Source organism: Pieris brassicae, chromosome 3 (genome assembly GCF_905147105.1).
Source record: "Pieris brassicae chromosome 3, ilPieBrab1.1, whole genome shotgun sequence".
Lineage (NCBI taxonomy): Eukaryota > Metazoa > Arthropoda > Insecta > Lepidoptera > Pieridae > Pieris > Pieris brassicae.
The window spans coordinates 6,461,196-6,480,600 of NC_059667.1; the positions used below are offsets into that span (position 1 = coordinate 6,461,196).

The 19,405-nt window shown below is 32.8% G+C and overlaps 1 protein-coding gene across 2 annotated transcripts in view; it reads right to left on the minus strand.

Annotated features, from left to right (window-relative positions):
- Positions 1-211: 211 nt before the first annotated feature.
- LOC123706885 (formin-binding protein 1-like) overlaps positions 212-19,405 on the minus strand; it is a 44,931-nt gene continuing 25,737 nt past the window's right edge. The window contains exons 4-14 of one of the 2 annotated variants that reach the window (XM_045656465.1): positions 18,314-18,458; positions 16,324-16,475; positions 12,460-12,616; positions 11,886-12,023; positions 10,386-10,589; positions 7,788-7,862; positions 6,818-6,911; positions 6,263-6,416; positions 5,624-5,904; positions 4,889-5,064; positions 212-1,719 (exon numbers count right to left, since the gene is read on the minus strand). In XM_045656465.1, coding sequence (XP_045512421.1) covers positions 4,892-5,064; positions 5,624-5,904; positions 6,263-6,416; positions 6,818-6,911; positions 7,788-7,862; positions 10,386-10,589; positions 11,886-12,023; positions 12,460-12,616; positions 16,324-16,475; positions 18,314-18,458 — 1,573 coding nt within the window. In that variant the 3' untranslated portion in view covers positions 212-1,719; positions 4,889-4,891. Of the gene's footprint in view, positions 1,720-4,888; positions 5,065-5,623; positions 5,905-6,262; positions 6,417-6,817; positions 6,912-7,787; positions 7,887-10,385; positions 10,590-11,885; positions 12,024-12,459; positions 12,617-16,323; positions 16,476-18,313; positions 18,459-19,405 lie in introns of both variants that reach the window. The other variant, XM_045656464.1, reaches the window with a different exon arrangement.

A 19,405-nucleotide genomic window follows, 5' to 3' on the forward strand; every position in this document is an offset into this window, starting at 1 on the left:
TACATAGTACTCCGTTATGTGAAACCCGTGTTAGATTTGAAAAAGAATGCTGATTAACCAACTGGAAGAGGAAAATGATCAAAGAAAATTGCCTTTATTACTTATGTAATCGATTTTTTTATGTGTTTTTGTATGAGTATTTGTATTTTGTAAGTGTGAATAAATAAATATATTAAAAATATCACAATAAAACATAATTTAATCTGTCATCATATACTTTTATTTTATATAAAAATCAAATGCAAACATTCATCCATCATCTCTTTATATATAAATACATTGATATTTCTTGCATACAGCAAAAATTTCGAAAATAGCATTGGCTAATTGTATTTTAGCTAGCATTATCCTAAACAAGATTCATTTAACATTAGCTCGATATTATACATTTCTGGACACAGAGCACGAAAACTCACGAAAAACATTCCTTTTTTAAATTTCCAATAGTTTTCTTTTTCTGACAGGCGCTGTAAACATCAAATCCATTTTTGACATCTGAACTTTCCCGCTGCAAATGTCATTGAACTCTATACGCTCTAAACAGCTATGAGAAAGGAGTTTCTTACATATGATAGAAATGTTTTTTCAAAGACTTCCTACTCAAGGCCCAAATAGCGTTACGTTACTATAAATCCATAGGTGAATCCATTAAGATTTAAGTTTACATATAATACATCAACTTATTTTTGCTATAATTTCGATAATGGCGTAATCACAAGCAAATAATCTAATTCATAAGTACAAAAAACCTTAACAAACAGCTGGCACAACGAAGATGCGTACAAAAATATATTTAAACCCTAATTACGGACATACAAATATGTACGCCACAAATAATATACACAATAAATAAGATCATGGAATGTTATTATGAAGGGCGTGAATAACGCTAAACCATGGGCCTAAGAAAAATGTTCTTCGGTTGGCGCTTCAAAGACAAATGTTTTAGACTTAGTCGAATTGAATTTAAAACAATACAATTGCTTATAACGATTTCCTTATACGCATATTATAAATAAAAAATTACCTTGCTTTGCCTGAATCCGTTTTTTAAAGCATTATTAAAAAAAACTAAATAAATAAAAATGGAACTTCTTAAATCATAGTAAATAAACAACAGACTTCTCGGATAACAGATAAAAGCAAATGTTCAAAGTAAAACTTCTAACCGAAATAAAATATTTCTTAACTAATGAGTTTCTTGTTATGCTTAACTAATCGATACTATGAAGCGCACTACAAATTGTTGTGAAAAATGTAGTCCATACAAATTTGCTATTTGATATTTAAATACATTTATATTCATTTAAGTAGTCTCTTTCGTTTGTTTCAGTATTTAAAATTTTAATTAACTTAACAGCAAATGTACTACGTTCTCAGTGTAGCTACTGAATCCATTATTTAAATATCATATACCTAAAAATCTGTATTTAAATATCAAATAAGACATTTCATACAAGAAAAATGTATCAATTTAATAGTTCCTTCACTAGGGACAAAAAAGTATTTCTGACCCGGTCGTATTTGTCTAAAAATAGTGACGTCACAATAACCATATACTGCGATAGCAGATCGCACCTTATAATTATTCATGATGAGCATTTTTCATGGCCCATGGATAAATTATAGCAAAAATATACGTATAGGCCACAACGCGCAAAGCGCTAAGGATTCAGCTCCAACACCTCATCGCTGGCGATCGCCGCGATGGTAGACCACCTAAAAAACAAGATATTTATTTACAAACTAATAAATTCTACATAGAAACAAAAAAATAACATTTTAATGCAAAAGGTTTTAAATAACTAACTCTATATAAAATTTATATTTGTATTGCTTTGACACAACTCATTAATCCAGTTTGGTTTTGCCGAGGTATTAAAACAAAAGCTATTATTTAAACAAATCTATAAAGTATGAGGGTGTGCAATTATTTTATTTGTTGTTGTAAGAACTTACAACACTGGCAATGTGAAATAACTGACAATTTATATACTATAATTCTGTACAATAACAACCGAAGTGCACAAAAATTGCTGTCAAATCCTGTTTTTCATAACAAATCTAAACTTATACATATAATTTTTGTAGAGAGATCATTGCTCAAAAGTTGGTAAATATTCAGTACCCATATACAGCTGATATGTTAGCCGTTCTGCTTACAAATAAGCATTTGTGAATGCTGTTGGCTTAGTTGAAAAATAAGTTATATAATATTTTTATATCGGAGAGTATTAGTGTATATAAAAATAATAGAAGTAGTAATAAGTAGTACACCTAGCGTCATATGGTGAGTACATAAGTCACACGTATTAGTCAATAAATTAGTTCAGTTTGTTCCAAGTCAAACAACAGACGCATAATGTTTCATTATGATAAATTACGTAAAAGAGGGTATTAAAGATAAATGAGTCTAGAACTATTGAAAATACAAAATAATACCGTCCGTTTTGTCTCTCTGTCTCTTCCTGTTATTATTATATTAATATTTTTAAGTTTTGAGACGAAACTTTATTAATAGGCAAGAAGGCGAACAGCCTCCTGTACTTGACAGACACCGTCGACTTACTGTGTCTAAGACATGTTGACAAAGTTTACAACGACAAAATTTAAACAGCAAAAAAACCTAAAATTGGTTACTATAGTTATTGTACTGTTAGAAAATATTTATTCGATTCGCTAACGGTTTCAGTTCCTTCCTCTCGTGATTATCCATTGACACTGACATTTGTGTAATTAATATAGATAGTCTGCAGCATATGATATTAGGTCCTTAGATATGAAATTGGCGTTTTGTCGTACTGGCCACTTTGACTTCAAATACCTCCTCTTTGGTTAGGAATTTCAAATTCAAATTTGTACAGCTATTTACTCATGTATTTGTGCTTCGATGACCGTTCATTTGTTTTTTTCTGTTTGCGTCACTCATTTTACAAAATGGAAAACTTAAAGTATCGCATTATTTACAAGTACGAGTTCCGCCGTGGCACTAGTGCTGCGGAAACGACTCGAAGGGCGAATGATGTGTATGGCGGTCATGTTGCAAAAGAAAACACAGTTCGTTTTTGGTTCCAACGTTTCAGTTCTGGAAATTTCGACCTGCAGAACAAGCCCCGTGGAATAATGTAGTATTGAAGGCTATTGTGAAAGCGGATCCATCGCAAACCACGTCCGAGTTAGCTGCAGGCTGCGGTGTTAGTGATAAATCTGTTTTAATTCACTTGAAGCAAATTGGGAAGATTAAAAAGCTACCTAGTACCTCAAGCTAATTAGTACCTCACGAATTGACTGAAGCAAACCGGAAAACGCGCGACGACTGCTGCGTTACATTACTGAACCGGCACAATAATGAAGGTATTGTAAACCGAATCATTACCTGTGATGAAAAATGGATTCTTTACGATAATCGGAAGCGTTCAGCGCAATGGTTGGATCCTGGCCAGCCAGCCAAATCCTGCCCCAAGCGAAAATTAACCCCAAAAAAGTTACTTGTAAGCGTTTGGTGGACTAGTGTCGGTATTGTTCATTGCAGTTTTCTCAAATCTGGCCAGACTATTACGGCTAATGTCTATTGTTAGCAATTGCAAACCATGATGGAAAAGCTAGCGGCTAAACAACCTAGGCTGGTCAATCGCTCCACGCCACTGCTACTTCACGACAACGCTAGACCACACACTGCACAACAGACGGCTACCAAATTAGAAGAGCTTCAATTGAATGTCTAAGACATCCTCCGTACTCCCCGGACCTTGCTCCAACAGATTACCATTCTTTTCGAAATTTGGACAACTTCTTGCAAGGGAAAAAATTGAACTCTGATGGAGCAGTCCAAATTGCCTTCACAGATTTTATTGATTCCCGTCCGACTGGTTTTTTTAGTAAAGGGATCAATGAACTACCTATGAGATGGCAATAGTGCATAGAAAACAATGGTTCATACTTCGATTAATTAAATATATTATATTTAAAAATATTCGACTTTTTGTTCCTCCCATACAAAACGCCAATTTCATATGTAAGGACCTAATATTAACAAAAAAACAAATGGTTTAAACCCAAGTTCAAGTTCGAAGTAATTATTTGTTATTAAGCTTGTAGACAAAGGATTTTAGAATATTATAAGACAACTATTTTCTTTCAATTTGGCATGTCTCATTGTCAGAATATTTTGAGAGAAGCTATATAGCATTATCAGATAGAAATTGGATTTGTATAAGATACTATAAGGTACGTTCAAGTATTAAGTAAGCACTATTGGGGGGTCTTAGTCTTTGATTTTGTTTCTTGGTGATTACGTAAACAGTAATTATTTAAGAAAACACTTTTTAAACGGAATGAAGCTATGTATTATTATTATAAATTTATAATTATTTACATAATTTTAAATTTAAAATTTACAGCGTGCGTGGTCACGGTGACTGAAGACAAAAGGTGTTGAATGTCAAAAGTATCACAGCTGTACATTAATTACATACATATATACACGCAAAACGTCGGAAAAATTTAATTTTAAAATTATGTAAATAATTATAAATTTATAATAATAATACATAGCTTCAATGCGTTTAAAAAGTGTTTTATTAATGTGTAAAAGCTATCTTAACAAAAGACAATACTATGAGTAATTATTTACTTTTTTACACATTAAACCCACACAGTATCTATGGCTGTAAACGAAATGCATTTTCGCGTTCCTACAAAAATAACACGTTTATGTTCTAATATTTTTGAGAGCTTTGCTTACTTTTGCTGACAAGAGGATACATATATAGAACATAAATTGCAGTAAATCTGCTTACGTAATATTTCAACGGCCCAATACATAATTGATTTTTTTTCCAAAAAAGTACTTTACTTCCACTAACTTAGTACGAACTGGACAGCTTACCGGCTAGTGCACATGGGCATCCGAATATAGGGTAGTAGAAATATATGTGGTTGGTACAAATCCCTCTTCGCGCGTGTGCGATCGTCGCACCCGCGTCCACCCGTCGCCTGCGTCCGTCTCTAAAACCAATAGTCGCTCTCCGCACTCCATACGCATTGTTGATCCTGTGCCGTTAGCTGAAATTCATTAAAAATTATATATTTTTCTGTATTATTTGAACACTTGACATATCAAAACGGAATTTTAATTTTCGAATAACAATGGTTTTGAACGAGGTTGTCTAAAGTATACATTGCTACTATTTAACAATTTCAAACTTATATTGATTTTATTTGATAAAATAGTAGTAGAAACTTTTTTCATTGTAAATAAAAAACAAAATAATTTTTACTCATACAACGATAACACATTATTAAAATGCACTAGAATATTATATGTTATGTAGAATTAATCGTTAAAAGCCTTCTTATAAAAGCTTTTAGTAGAAATTTGTAATTTATCTTATGGCCTTAGATTAAAGTTAGTAGTGTTTGTGATAATGGTTATGTTGTTATTTTCATACTAAAGAGTCATAAACACAAAACAACAAAAAGCAATAAATAAAAACCGCTGTCAAAGCTTTTTTTTACAAAAGTTTTATTATTAACCAGAAACAGTTATTTCACCAGTTAATGCTGTACTGACATTAATCTTCGTTTAAAGGCTGCGAATATTTGAGATACTGTAAAGTCCTACCTTCAAACGCATACAAGGCCTTACAATAGCCGAGCGGCTGTAAATCTGGTTCATAATAATAATCAAAGTCCGATTCATGGTCACAGTGCTCGTCGTTTTCGTCATGCTCGTTGTTATCCGCGTGTTCCGCGTGTGCGGCCGCAAGTTCTCCCCCAAGACCGGACTCAGGGGATCCACCCGCAGCCCTACTTCCCCCCGCGTTGCCTGCCCCCGCGCAGCCCCCTGTACTGACGGACGATTCGGACGCGGACCGCGATAGAGATTCACTGTTTGAGCCGATACTGTAATGATAGAACATAAATTATGTTTCAATTCAGGAAAGGGACCGCATTTAACTTTTTCTTTAAAATATACTGTTTTAAAAAAAACATTAACATCCCTGAGTAAACAAGAGTATATCTATATTACGCCAATAGAAAAAAAGAATTCCGTTATTTTTCATACATCCGCTGTTTATATAAAATCTTAAGTATTTGCCCGATATATGTAGGTTTCCTTCAGCGTACAATATTTTTCTTTCTATTATTAACCAATAAGAATATATATGTATATATAATAGAATTAAGTAAATATGGTATTATAGACTCGAAAGCAGGCCTTAGGCCTCATCAATTGGATTTTTTATAATTAAAAAGATACCTTGTAGCTTGATTAGGTGCGGCTCCATTAGTTCTCGCGACAGGATGCAGCGTCGGAGCACAGACTTGGTTATTCGCCTCTGCCAATAGCACTTCGTATTTGCGTAACTGATCTTTTAATTTCTTCAATTTGTCGCAACACTCGTTTAGTTGTCCTGAAAGTTCCCAAATTACTAATTATGACTCTATAACAATTACAAACACACAAAGATAGTCTGTAGTTTACGCGAGTATAAAACATAATATAACTGACAATGTTGAACTGTATTCAATTATTTTTATATTATTTCTCCATTACCATTATACAGTAATTTAACAGTTTTAAACTTTTTTAAAGCAGTAAAGAATATTTGTTCTTATATATAAAAAACATATAATTAATATGATAGTTCCATATTCATATATATTCCTATTTTTATTTGTTTTATATTGTGCAGAATAATAAAAAATATCTTAAGCTGTTACTTTAGTAATTATAAATTTCTATAAAATTTATTATAAATTTAACTGTAGGAAATAACAAACGTTCAGTTTTATATAATAAAACTAATAATACCTTCAACAGTCATAGGATCACCTAGCGTTGGGTTCGTTTCGTAAACACCTTTCATTTTCATTAGACCTTCCATAGCGGCTTGCTCTTGCGCAACCTGAAGACACATCATATATGGAACTTTATAAAAAACATTTTTGTTTGTTTTATATTAAATTTAATTTAATACACGTTATAGTTATGATGTTGTTGATAATTGTTACCGTGGAAACAGTACCGTTCAACTTCAGTAACTTCTATAACAATACTATACTCGACATTAATAATATGAACTGGATAGAAATTTCTACCAACTACAAAATGAACTAAAAAGTATTAGGTTATTCTATTGTATAGTATTAAATGATTCGTATTTCTGATGATTAGGCCTGCATTATCAAAAAAAAAAGTATTAAACGATAATTTATTTGGGGTATGAATGTATAAGGGGTAATATTTAAAAGGGTACAGCTACAAGGATGTTACTATGCTGGGTCGAAGTCAAGATATTTTTGTGATGGCGTGACTCGCCGTCTCTAATTGATTCTACAGAAAATACATAACCCTTTTAGGGTAAGATTCAGAATTTGATTCGAGATTGTCTTATTATGTCAAAATCATAGTGTATTTTCAAATATAGGAGGCATACTTCTTAGGGCTTAGTCTAAAAATCTTATCATAAGAAACGCTTCCCTCAAATAAGCTTTTATCAAGGTTACAGCTCCTTACAAATGTTGTGTAGTAAAAAAAAAACTTGGCAATTAAAAAGAGTGGCAGAGAGTTGATTGCCAATTCTTCTCTTTCGTTCTACGCCCTTGATTTGAGAACTAGCAGTAAATGTAAAATTAGAACTGTACTGTTCATAAGTGTACATTGTGTTACCTACATGAATAAATGATTTTTTAACTTTTGACTTTTTTGTTACATTTACATGTTTTACATACTTCGCGATTATTTATTTATATATTTTGGTTTTATAATTAATAAATCATACCTGTTTATTTAACTCGACTACTTTTGCTTGAAGCTTCTTTTTCTTCTGATTCGGTGGTAAGTCTGAATAATCCTCCTTTCCATCCATAGACATATTATTCTGGAATTTATATAACCATTTTATGTTTCTATACAGTATGGGCTTTTTATAAAAATCAAAACAAATGAACTCATACTATTTTTTTAGCTCGTGTAGTGACAAGCATTAGTACATCAAAATAAAAGTAAAGGCAAGCAAAGTACAAAATACAGGCGTCATAAAATATACAAAATGGCTACAGAAGAATTCTTAAAAACTGGAATTCCAAGCTTTAACATCCAACATTGCTTACTATAAATCCCATCTTCACAATCGAATCCGAAAAAAGAAATATGACATTTTAATGCTAAAGTTCTAAAAAATACATACAAAAGAATAAATTGACAAAATAATTATCACACTCCAAAATTTTTAACCTAATCCTTAACATGCATTTAGAAAAAAATTTAGAAAAGAATTGACTGATTAACTTCCAGAATTTTCCTCCAATTTATAGAACGTTAACTTAACAAAGTTTTTAATGTTATTATCCGTAGCATATTAAAAAACTTGTTTTACTTTGTACATTTTTCTTGTAATTTACTACATGACCTTTAGTGCGATATTTAATCAACAAGTGGATAGTGAATGTTAACCAGCGCAACACAAACTGACCTTGATCGAATTGCACGCCTCAATAATCTTCTGTAGCCGAAACGGGAGCGAAAAAGCAAAATATTAAATTAAATAAAACAAAGAAAACATTAAGTGTAAGAACATGGAAAGTGTTCGATGAATTTAGTATTCGACATTGGTGAGAGGACTGTTTTGTGAAGTACTTGTTTAACTGGAGTAACAGACAAGCACAGTTATTATGGAGTAGCCAATCAATGGCGATTAATACGCGTGCGTACGTAGAGTACGTAAAACGTAGAGAGCGTAGTAATTTTAAATAATCTTCCAACATAAAAAATTTTCCCATGTATATAGAATAAATCTATATCCCAATTTCTGTTTAATTTTAGCGTGTTCTGTGAATCAGTTGGTATTTTTTTTAAGTTATTGAATATGTATGTCCACGTCAAATATAATGATGAATACACTACTTATAAATTTCGGCTGATAACTTGGCTAGATTTTTATCTTTTACTGGTAGGGGACAGTTCCCGCTTTACTACACACACTAAGACCTTTTTTTTCGTCGGGAAATAGGTATACCCTCCCCCGACTGTTTGGTGCGCGTCTCGGAGTCAATTCCGCTTCTCAGCACGACTCAGACAAAAACCGCCAACTTATACGCTGACGATGTATATACACCCGGTAAACCTAGGACTAATGTATGGTGAAAGCACAATGACGTGAAATGAAATAATGCATATTAACTAGAGTAGAAAGTTATCGTAACAAATGGAGATGTTTTTGTCTCAACAACCCTAAGTCTGTTCTCCAGTAAATATGACAGGAAATGAATTAGTTGAAAACTCATGCCACTTACGTCCCCGCACCGAAAGTCAACTTACATTTTCCAAACCAGCGGCCCGCCAATAATATCAATGTTGTATACCCAGGTTAGGTAGGGATCATAGGGGTAACAGATAAAAACATATTAGTACCTCCAACTTAATATAACATAAAAAAGCAAGCTAACCTATAGAAATCAACAAAACTCCCTTAAGTACAAGTATTATATAACCTCTTGAATTTACATCTGTAAATCTACTCATAGCGCTTACACTTGCTTAAATAAAACAAACAATAATTTATGGGGCTTAGATTCAGATCACCACAGAATTTTTTATTTGGAGCTTCAGAAATCCACAGTATATTGGCACACGGTTCACAGTTCATTTGCGCTCCAATCTCAGTCTGGTAGAAATTACATACAAACAATATTTCACCAGACCGAGATCAGACTGAATGAACTGTGACCTGCATTAGTATTTATCCAGCCAAAATGCCTGTTTGAAGCTCTAGGACAAATTTAATTTTTATGACACTACCACGTATATTCGACAAAATATCACATAACTGACACTATGCATTTCAACAAGACCGTATTTTATGTCAAAAGTACTGTCATAAAATTGAAGAATTTATATTCTTACAGTTGAGATACACTGAAACTAAATGGGACTTTTCTTAGTACTGTATTTTTTGTCCAATTACAATACCATATATATTTTAATATTTCAAGTCCTTGTCGTCTTTATTGTTTAAATAATTAGTTAATACAATGACTTGCTGAGACAGTCATGGTGACCGCCTCTATTTTATTTAACACCCAACTGAGGTGGATAGCGTATATAAATCGTGGCAATTAAACGATATCTATTATTTATCATTGATTAAAGATTTGTGTAAGAATTAATAAATCTATAGTAAGCCACTTGATATTTATTCTAGGTACGCATTAATTTAAATAATAGTCATATAACCCATAGCCGTAAGCATTATGAATAATATTGTTAGTCATATAAATATCATAACGACATGATTAGACACAATTAAAAAGACATTTGGAAAATATTTGACTTTTTCAAATTACGCGATTGAGATTTTAACACTCAAAACCTCGCTCACCTTATTGGAGCTGAATATAGACAGTAGGCCTCCTCGTTTCTTAATCCGGTTGCCAGATACAGTCCCCCGCGCAGCCGTGAGGTGATTGTGCGTGGGATGCGCCGGCGCAGAGTCCGTTGCATCAGCACCACTTGCCGCTTCGAAACGGTAGTCTTCGGGCGGTAGGAAGCCAGATTTGTACCTTTCTATTACTAGCTGTGTGTCCTGGAATTGTTTGTTAATTATTAGCTTAGTCGGAGGACAAGTTATATTTTAAACACATCTAGGTGTAACAATATAAAACAAAACACGATGGCGCGTTACATTTGATTGATTTATTATTATTTATTTAATAACACATTAAAAACCAAAATTAATGTGACGGTAGAACATAAATTGATTAAAAATGTCGGTCAATCGTACATTGATAACCTACAATACAATAATAATATACTTAAATATTTTTTTAAATAAAATATGCACATATATAATATTGCTACGAAAATTGCGTCGTTTTCAGAAGGTTGAAATTTATTTCAGAGCAAGTATGCACACTGTACAGTTTTAAGGAAAATCGTTTTGAGAACTGGTTATACTTCTATGATGAAGTAACATTCTAAGTTTGAATGTTAAATCACATATAGAAATTAATAATTAATCACAATACATTTATAAGATACTGATTTAAATAATAAGGAAGATGGCAACCCACAACTTTAAATTCGGAATCACCCTTTGATGCCAATTGTCGTGATTGATTTAATATTATCAAATTCCAAATTTGAATTTATACTAAGACTGAGTATTCAGATAATATTATTAAAAGTTATTACATGAGTAGTTACGCATTAATAACTCAACTTTTACGTTGGGTGTTAATAATGCATGTTACTTAAGTAACAAGTAATTTATAGAATTACAAAACCTAATGCTTGCCTACGTCGGATTAAAAGTAGATTTGCTGCGGCATTCAATCGGCCTTGGAGGCCTCGTATGGCTTGGAAACTTATCGGATTATTTTAAATCGCTTAAGCCATTATTTGCGCCTTGTACGAAAAGTAATAGGGTAATACATTAGCTAATCCCTTAATATATATAAAATATTTGTGCTTATTTATAATATCTATTGATAAAAAAATTAGAACTTGGATTTATTCATGAGTTTCACATTTATTTTTAAAATATTTCCGATATGTTTCTAAGAGATAATGTAATGTCTATTTTTTTTAATCGAACCGGTAGCTTTTGAGTTGGTTATTCGTATAGAGAAGAGATTTGTTAGATTCTATCTATCAAGCATGTCTAAAAGATATCGTTACATTTATAATTAAGTTTAAAAGACATTAGTCCGATAACACAAAGGCTTCTTATAGGATTTTAGCCTTAGATAATTTTAGATATATAATCTTAATAACATAATAATGTTGATTTTATTACTGTTTAATGAAACATAATGCAATCTACTAAATATGCTGTCAATTGTCAACGCAATTTTAATTAAAACTTCTATACAAAACTCACCTCTTTCTCATTAATACTGTTTGCAGCGTGTTCCATTCCTTCTAAACATTGCATTATTATGGGAAATACCTTCCTTTCAACATCAACTGAACTCAACATGAAATTCTTGATTTGCTTTATTCTTTTCTCGTCTAGGTCCTGGAACAAAGGGTTGTTTCTGTAGAGCCCTGTTTCGAGCCAGTTTGTATACAAAAATAGTTTAACAATTTCTGGCTTTCCATACGACCTAGTTGGCAGCGCGCCAAAGCTCGGCGCCAGTACTTAACGTTATTTTAAAAATGGAACTTTTTCAGTTAATCAACGCCCATCGACAAGTGAAGTTCAAAGACGCCAAACACATATTTAAAAAAAGAATAATTTAAAAGTAGAACCAATTTTACGCTATTGCTAAAATCGTTTAGTGTGTTTAGCAAAGTTTATAAATATTATGGGAAAACCACGTGAGAAGGTCCAGTAGTAGCGATCTGTTCTAAATAGAAACCTTTATTTACCTGGAATTATACCTAGGACCTACGCGTTAACAACGACTAACTAATAGAAACCTAATATGCTGATATATGTTATTTTTCTGTACCTGTAATTGTTTGAAGACATGCGGCAACCTCTGTTCGTAGTGTTGTCTTTGTGCTTCGTTTGTCTTTTTTAGCTGATCCATGTATTCCTGTTTCGCATCTTCACACGCTTGACTCCTTAATTTCATATTAGTCTTTTGTTTCTCAACCTCGGCTCGACTGTAATGTATACAAAAAATATTCATACTAAAAATTAACAGTTTCGTAACTAATATTGGGCTGTATAATGTAAAACTATTGGCGCTACAACCTTATAGGGTCCTCATATTTCTGTATCTATTTCGTGATCATTTATTTTTCGTAATAGACAAGTAGGTGATCAGCCTATAAACACGCTAGTCAACTTTTGGGTGTAAGAAATGCCTGTTTCATGGCGATGTTTTCCTTAACCATACGAGCAGGTGTTACATGCGGAATTAGGAGAAATCCACTGTTGCTTAGTCGTGGTTCGAACGCGCGTTCACTTAGCACATATGTATTATTTATATGAATAGTAAGATCTTCAATTAAATTTAGAAAAAAGCTAATAAAATGTATATTTGACGGTCCGCTGCCTACATCTACTTTCACAAAATAATAAAGCGTATATCCGAAATATTATTCTATTAAGATATTTTTTTTAGCATACAGCATTCAAACTGCAACTAAACCATAACAGTAGCAAAATGACACAATTTCAAACACAATAGTATCGTAGTAAAATCATGAAAATCCTTTTTACGCGGATGAAAATTCAGCAAATTCCAGTGGTTGTTCACGAGTGGTGAATAAACTAAGCCCATTGTATCGTATGTCGGCCTAGATTTGCGGACGAGGGTTTCGCCTCAATTCAATGTCTGCTATTTGTAAACACTGGTCATGTTTCTTTGAAATAACAAGCGTTTTCATCTACAACAAATATATAGATATAGATAACTTGAAAAAATAATAGTCTTCGAAAAAAGTTCTTTTTATATATGTTAAGTGATACCGCCCGCTCATGGACACTCAATGCCAGTTTCGTTTAGTCTCAAAGTTCAAAAATACATACCACCCTAGAGTATAGTGAAATTCTCAAGTTCGAAATTCAAATTAAACAGAAAATCAACTTGAGACTTTTTTTCTTATATCGTACACGTACAAAAAAAATATCTCATTTCAAAATTCCTTCCGGCTTTCACCGTGTAATAACCACAGCTTTTATAAGAATAGATGCAAAATGCACATGAAAATCAGCATGCACTCGAAATGACTGTTGCTACGTGGTAACATCAGACATGAAACAAGTAAAAAAGTTGTTTTAATTCACCTGAGGTTCAGCGCTCGCCCCCGGGTACCGCGAAATCAGAAGGCACAGAGAAAACGTAACCGTTCCGTTTCTAAATTAAACGCCTAACACGACAGAGCTAATAGTAAATCTCACAACTAGTTAATAATATGTCTATTATTAGCTTGCGCATATAGACATAGTGCATGTCTATATGCGCAAGAGTATAGACATGCACTATAAGAGTGCATCTTATATCTATAAGAGTATAGATATGCGTACTATAGACGCATAGTTTCGATACTCAACATCAATTAGTTTCTGATTTTATTTTATAAGCACCTATTTAGTAAGATACGTGTTTTAAATATAAAGTAATAAGAGAATACTAAAAGATTACAGATGGAAGTCAATGGACACTACAGTGTGGACAGAAAAAAAGTAACAAATTTCTGGAAATCAACATTTTTATGTATTACGTAACGTAAGTTTTAATTTACTCTAAGGTTCAATTCTCGTGTAGAAAAGAGGATTATATGTACTTTGTCTCTTAAAATGTAAAGTTTAAAACAAAATACAGAGTTTTAATTCTATACAGAGTTATATATTAAATATAGAGTGCTCCGCACGAACAAAAGGCAACCATTTCGATTATTATAAAGCCTCAAGACGACTGAAGAACACATATAGAACATACATAATAAGTAGTAATATTATCGCGAATCTTATTTTGATATTATTTATTAATTATTGTCTGTAATTGTCTCGTCAGATATGAAACGAGTAAAAATTTCCACAAGGTTTCATAGTTCCTCATAAAAAAGGAATACTAAATACATTCATATCAAGTCAAACCGATTAAGGAAATTAATAAAATATTTGCATTCAATATTGTTTACATACTTAATGGAAAACAAGACTAAAATACATTTAAACTCGAAACGAGCGTTTTTCTGACAGGTTACTGTTTAATGCATACTCGTGCAATCATATGGATATAACGCAGTGACGCTTTTAACGGGTCGTTAGTCCGTTAGAAATATTTACACACACATGTTCATTGCAATGAACTATGTCGTTAAGTTCTTGTAAATGTATAGGGAATTAGTTATCACGCAAAGTGAGGTATTTCTGTACAAAAATATACGATCTATTTTTGTTCTAGTACTATATTTTAAAGTTACATTTTGTATCCCGGTATAAAATAATCCCAGACATTTTAGGCCAAACATTTTAATGTCATCTAACAGGATTTAATAATAAATAATAATCGTCTTACTAAATAAGACTTAAATATAAAACGTGAAAAAGAAATCATGCTTATTTATTGTTGTTGTTTCAGATTGAATATTATATTAAAATATAACGAAGTACTCGTTCGTATTTACAAAATAATATGAAAAGTTTTTTTTGATGAAAGTATTTTTTAAGTTAAAAAGAAGAAGATAATACTGCAACAAGGACACAATACGTATCGCTAATTTATATTCATTGCCAAAACTACAGACTCGGATAAACAAGCTCGCACAGAGTACGAAGTGTACTCGAAGTGTCGAAAATATGGAAGGAAATCCTTAAGAGGCTAATATGGGTTTCGATTTGGGATATTAAAGTGTATCATTTCTATTGGTCATGTCAGTGATAATTCTAATTGATATAGAGACTTTAATATTTACAAAGAATCTTATCCGTATGACGTGACCTCGTAATGTTACGTATTCAAATAATTAACACTGGCGGGACGAATATAGCACTGAATATCAAATTAAATGGAGTTAGAATAGTATTATTACTTATAAAATCGGACCAATATGTCAAGCAAAGACCACACCAACAGCGATTTCTGGTAGATTTTGGGGGTGTTCAGGAAAAATATATTTTTTATCCGACATTTACATAATATACACGTTAAATCATTTTAAATAGGTGATATATGTGATAATAAAAATGCACTATATATTCTTAGTGAAATTGCAATACTGATTTTCACATTTGGCGTGCTTCCACTGTTGTAAAAGCAATCTATTTGGATGGTTAATGTTATTATGTCGAAATTCAGTCAAATTTACATATACATTAATAACAGTCCGTGTAAGTATCAGATAGAACACAACATTTCGAATCACTTATACCAGTTAAAAAACATAAAATAAATCAATGACGCTTGACCATTTTAGGTCGCTGTTCGTTTTGCTGTAGGTTCGCTGAACCTTTTTAGGTCTGGGCCTCAGGTTTCTGTATCTGTTTCATGATCATTTGTAAATCGAATAGGCAAGTAGGTGATCAGCCTTCTGTGCCTGACGCACGCCGTCGACTTTTTGGGTCTAAGGCAAGCCGGTTTCCTCACGATGTTTTCCTTCACCGTTCGACCGAATATTAAATGCGCACATATAAAGAAAATCCATTGGTGCACAGCCGGGGATCGAACCTACAACCTCAGGGATGAGAGTCGCCCGCTGTACCCACTAGGCCAACACTGCTCTATACCAGTTAAGCTATAGAAAATATTATCACTACCTTGTAGGTACAGTAGTATACAAACAGAATTTTTACTTAAAAAATACCTGAAATAAAATAAAAAATATATACACGATGCTATTATAACATAAAAAATATTGACCTGAGATTAAAATCCGCGTCTGCCCGTTGGAAGGCCTCAAGTGCCCGTTCCGACTCTCTCGCCGCACGCTCGTACGCCCGCCTCGCACGCTCCAATGCACCTGCCGCTGTGCTCAACACCGCCATTTGTTTCGCACCCTCGTTCAGGTGTTGCTGAAATTTGCAGATTTATCGGATTAATGTTTTATTATAAAACATTACGTAGGAAATATTAAGAATAGTGTAAAATGCCTCCGTCAAATCATATACAATCCCGAAATTCTAGTCCATTAATAATTCCAGATATCATCCGCGACCACCTGGATAACTGGAAGTATACCATGGTTCGCTGCACTAGACACTTACACACACTTCATTTGCGAACTAGAGAACTTTGAAATCGGCTCCCGGTGGAGGTCTTCCCAACAAGATGCAACCTCCAATTATTTAAAAATATAGCTTTCTGCTTCGCCAAAGGCCGGCAACGCGCCCACTAAAATATGTCCATGGACAGCGGTGACTGCCTTTTATGGCCGTCCCGTAGGCTTGTTTGCCTTCCTTATTTATAACAACAAATTAAATATGATCCAAGAATCTATAGGGCTTTTAATTTTTACCCTATATTTGCAATTTACAATAATTATTTGTTAATTGTAAAAATCCTTACTCAGAGTCAATCATTATTAGTTAACAGTTACTCAAGCCATTTAGCAGAGATATATATTATATAAACACCATCGGAAAAATAATTTCAACTATTTATGCTCATTCTATAACCTTGTGACTGATAGTTTGAAATATTAGTTTTTAAAACCCCGTGCTTTTAAACGGAATGAAGCTATATATTATTATTATAAAGTTATAATTATTAACATAACTTAAAAAAGTGTTTTTCTTAATGTGTAAAAGCTATATTAACAAAAGACAATACTATCCCGTGTTTTATTTATCCCATGTTATTATTACATCATCTAGTTTTAGCTTTTAATTAATGAAGCATGAACGTTGACTATTAGCAAATTCCTAATAAACAATGAATGCCAAGGTCGAAGCTGAATGTTCGGTTTCCATTTCTTACTGTCGTAATTAGAGCGAACCACAGATTTCCAATTCGCGTACTAACGCAAGTTGCCAGAAAGGAATGTTACCATACCCATTATTATACTTTATAGTCTGTTTTTGGGGTATTTATGTTGAAAACGACAATTTAAAACTTCCTACACACGAACGTTTGGCAGATATTTTATAACGCGAGCTTTAAGATCGTTTTGTAGACTGTTGTAAAATTAAAACTACCTAATTACCGATACGGACGGCACTTTTTATAAAAATTATGTCAGTTTATTATAAAAGGTAAGGACAGGAAAGGACTTTAAAAAAAATGTGTGCGTGTACTAGTGTACACACGTAACAAATCAAACTTTACAGAAATTGGTAAAATAAAGTTAAATTAGATAAAGTTTAACATAAGGCTTTTATTATAGAAGATATGAATACAAATAATAAAGTTATTACATTGTACCTTACTACTGCGATGATTATTACAGAATTTCATTTATTGTAATAGAATTATTCCTATCATTGTCCCAACCGTGGTAGGGACAAGAAAAAGATGGCACGTAACGTGACGTCCAACGCCGATAAAGAAGTTTCACTTCAAATATAATTTCATTTCTTTTCATAAACGGCAAATAGTATTTGACAAAAAGAGACAACCTACAGTGGCTGTCTCTTTTTTTAGTTAAACCAATTTATTAACATAAAACCACGTTAAAGTTAGAGAGGCCTTTTGTCTGATTTATACTAAAAGTGTCACGCTTTGACGCCCGTCATATTTCCCCGTAATTATTGACGCCGCGTCTCAGGCTTATACATACACTAACGCCTAATTGTCTATTAAAAAATGATCTTAGAGACTGCAATCTAAAGACCCATAAAGGAAATTTATTATTTCATACACAAAATAAATGTATTTCATTCCACCATCCATACTTATGTCTTCTTAAACCAACCTTCCTCTCCTCTCGCAACTCTTTTGCGAGTAAGTGCAACTCTCGAACGACATTGGACTGTAAGTTCTCAGCAACAACTTCGCGTTGACCAGCGAAGTCGCCCAGCTCTTGTAACAACATTTTGAACGCTTTACATGGTGTGTATCTGGAAGAAAACAAAACGATTTATAAATTGTTTATATTTTAAGCGCACGTGTCCTTAGTTATGAAAAACAATATGTAGCCCACACCACATGGGTACCTACTCATAGACTTTTTATTGCAAAGTTTAAACGTAAAAGCGCCAATGTCAAACCGATATCTCGAATTAGTCTATCAAATATTTTAAAATGTTATTTCATTGCGAGTATAACCTATTTAAATCAGGGTCTGCCTTAGTGAGATTATCACCAGTATACCAATTAATTTATCTTCATACGTGGAAAAAATATACGTACGCTTGTGTCGCGGACAGGAGGCTGATAAGTAAAACCTATTTGGGTCTAAAGTAATCAATAAAAATCATAAATACGTCTGGTGCACGTCAAATTCTTTAATTTCTTTTTAATTATTATCTCTTATTTCCAATTAAGCTGTAACGGAGTTCCCAATTAAAATTCTTGTCTTTCTATATTATCTTAAAGACAACAAAAGATAACACTGATGATACTAGACTAAAGCCGTTTTTGTTTTTGTCCTCATATTTACCTTAATCCGTATTCATTCCTATTTGCTCAGTAAAAACTGTAACGTGTTCATAATTAAAGAAATAACAGGAAAAATTAAATAATCATGAGCCAGCATTATTCATTTGTATTAATTGACTAACCACCACTAATGAGTTATTCGATTAATAATATCTTTAATTTACAGCATGGAACAAGCTAAACACAGGTCTGAAAGCCCGGTAACTCTTTTAAGGTACGTGAGGCAAATACTCGGCGTACGTTGCCGGCCTTTAAGACTTGTCTACGACCACTTTCTTGATCAGTTACGCGTTTACTGTTTTGGTGATGGACCATCGTCTTTAGAGACTTACATTCCTGCACCGGGCTAAATACAGGCAGTTCATAGTTACAGAGGATAAATCGCCCAACCTACATAAATTATAAG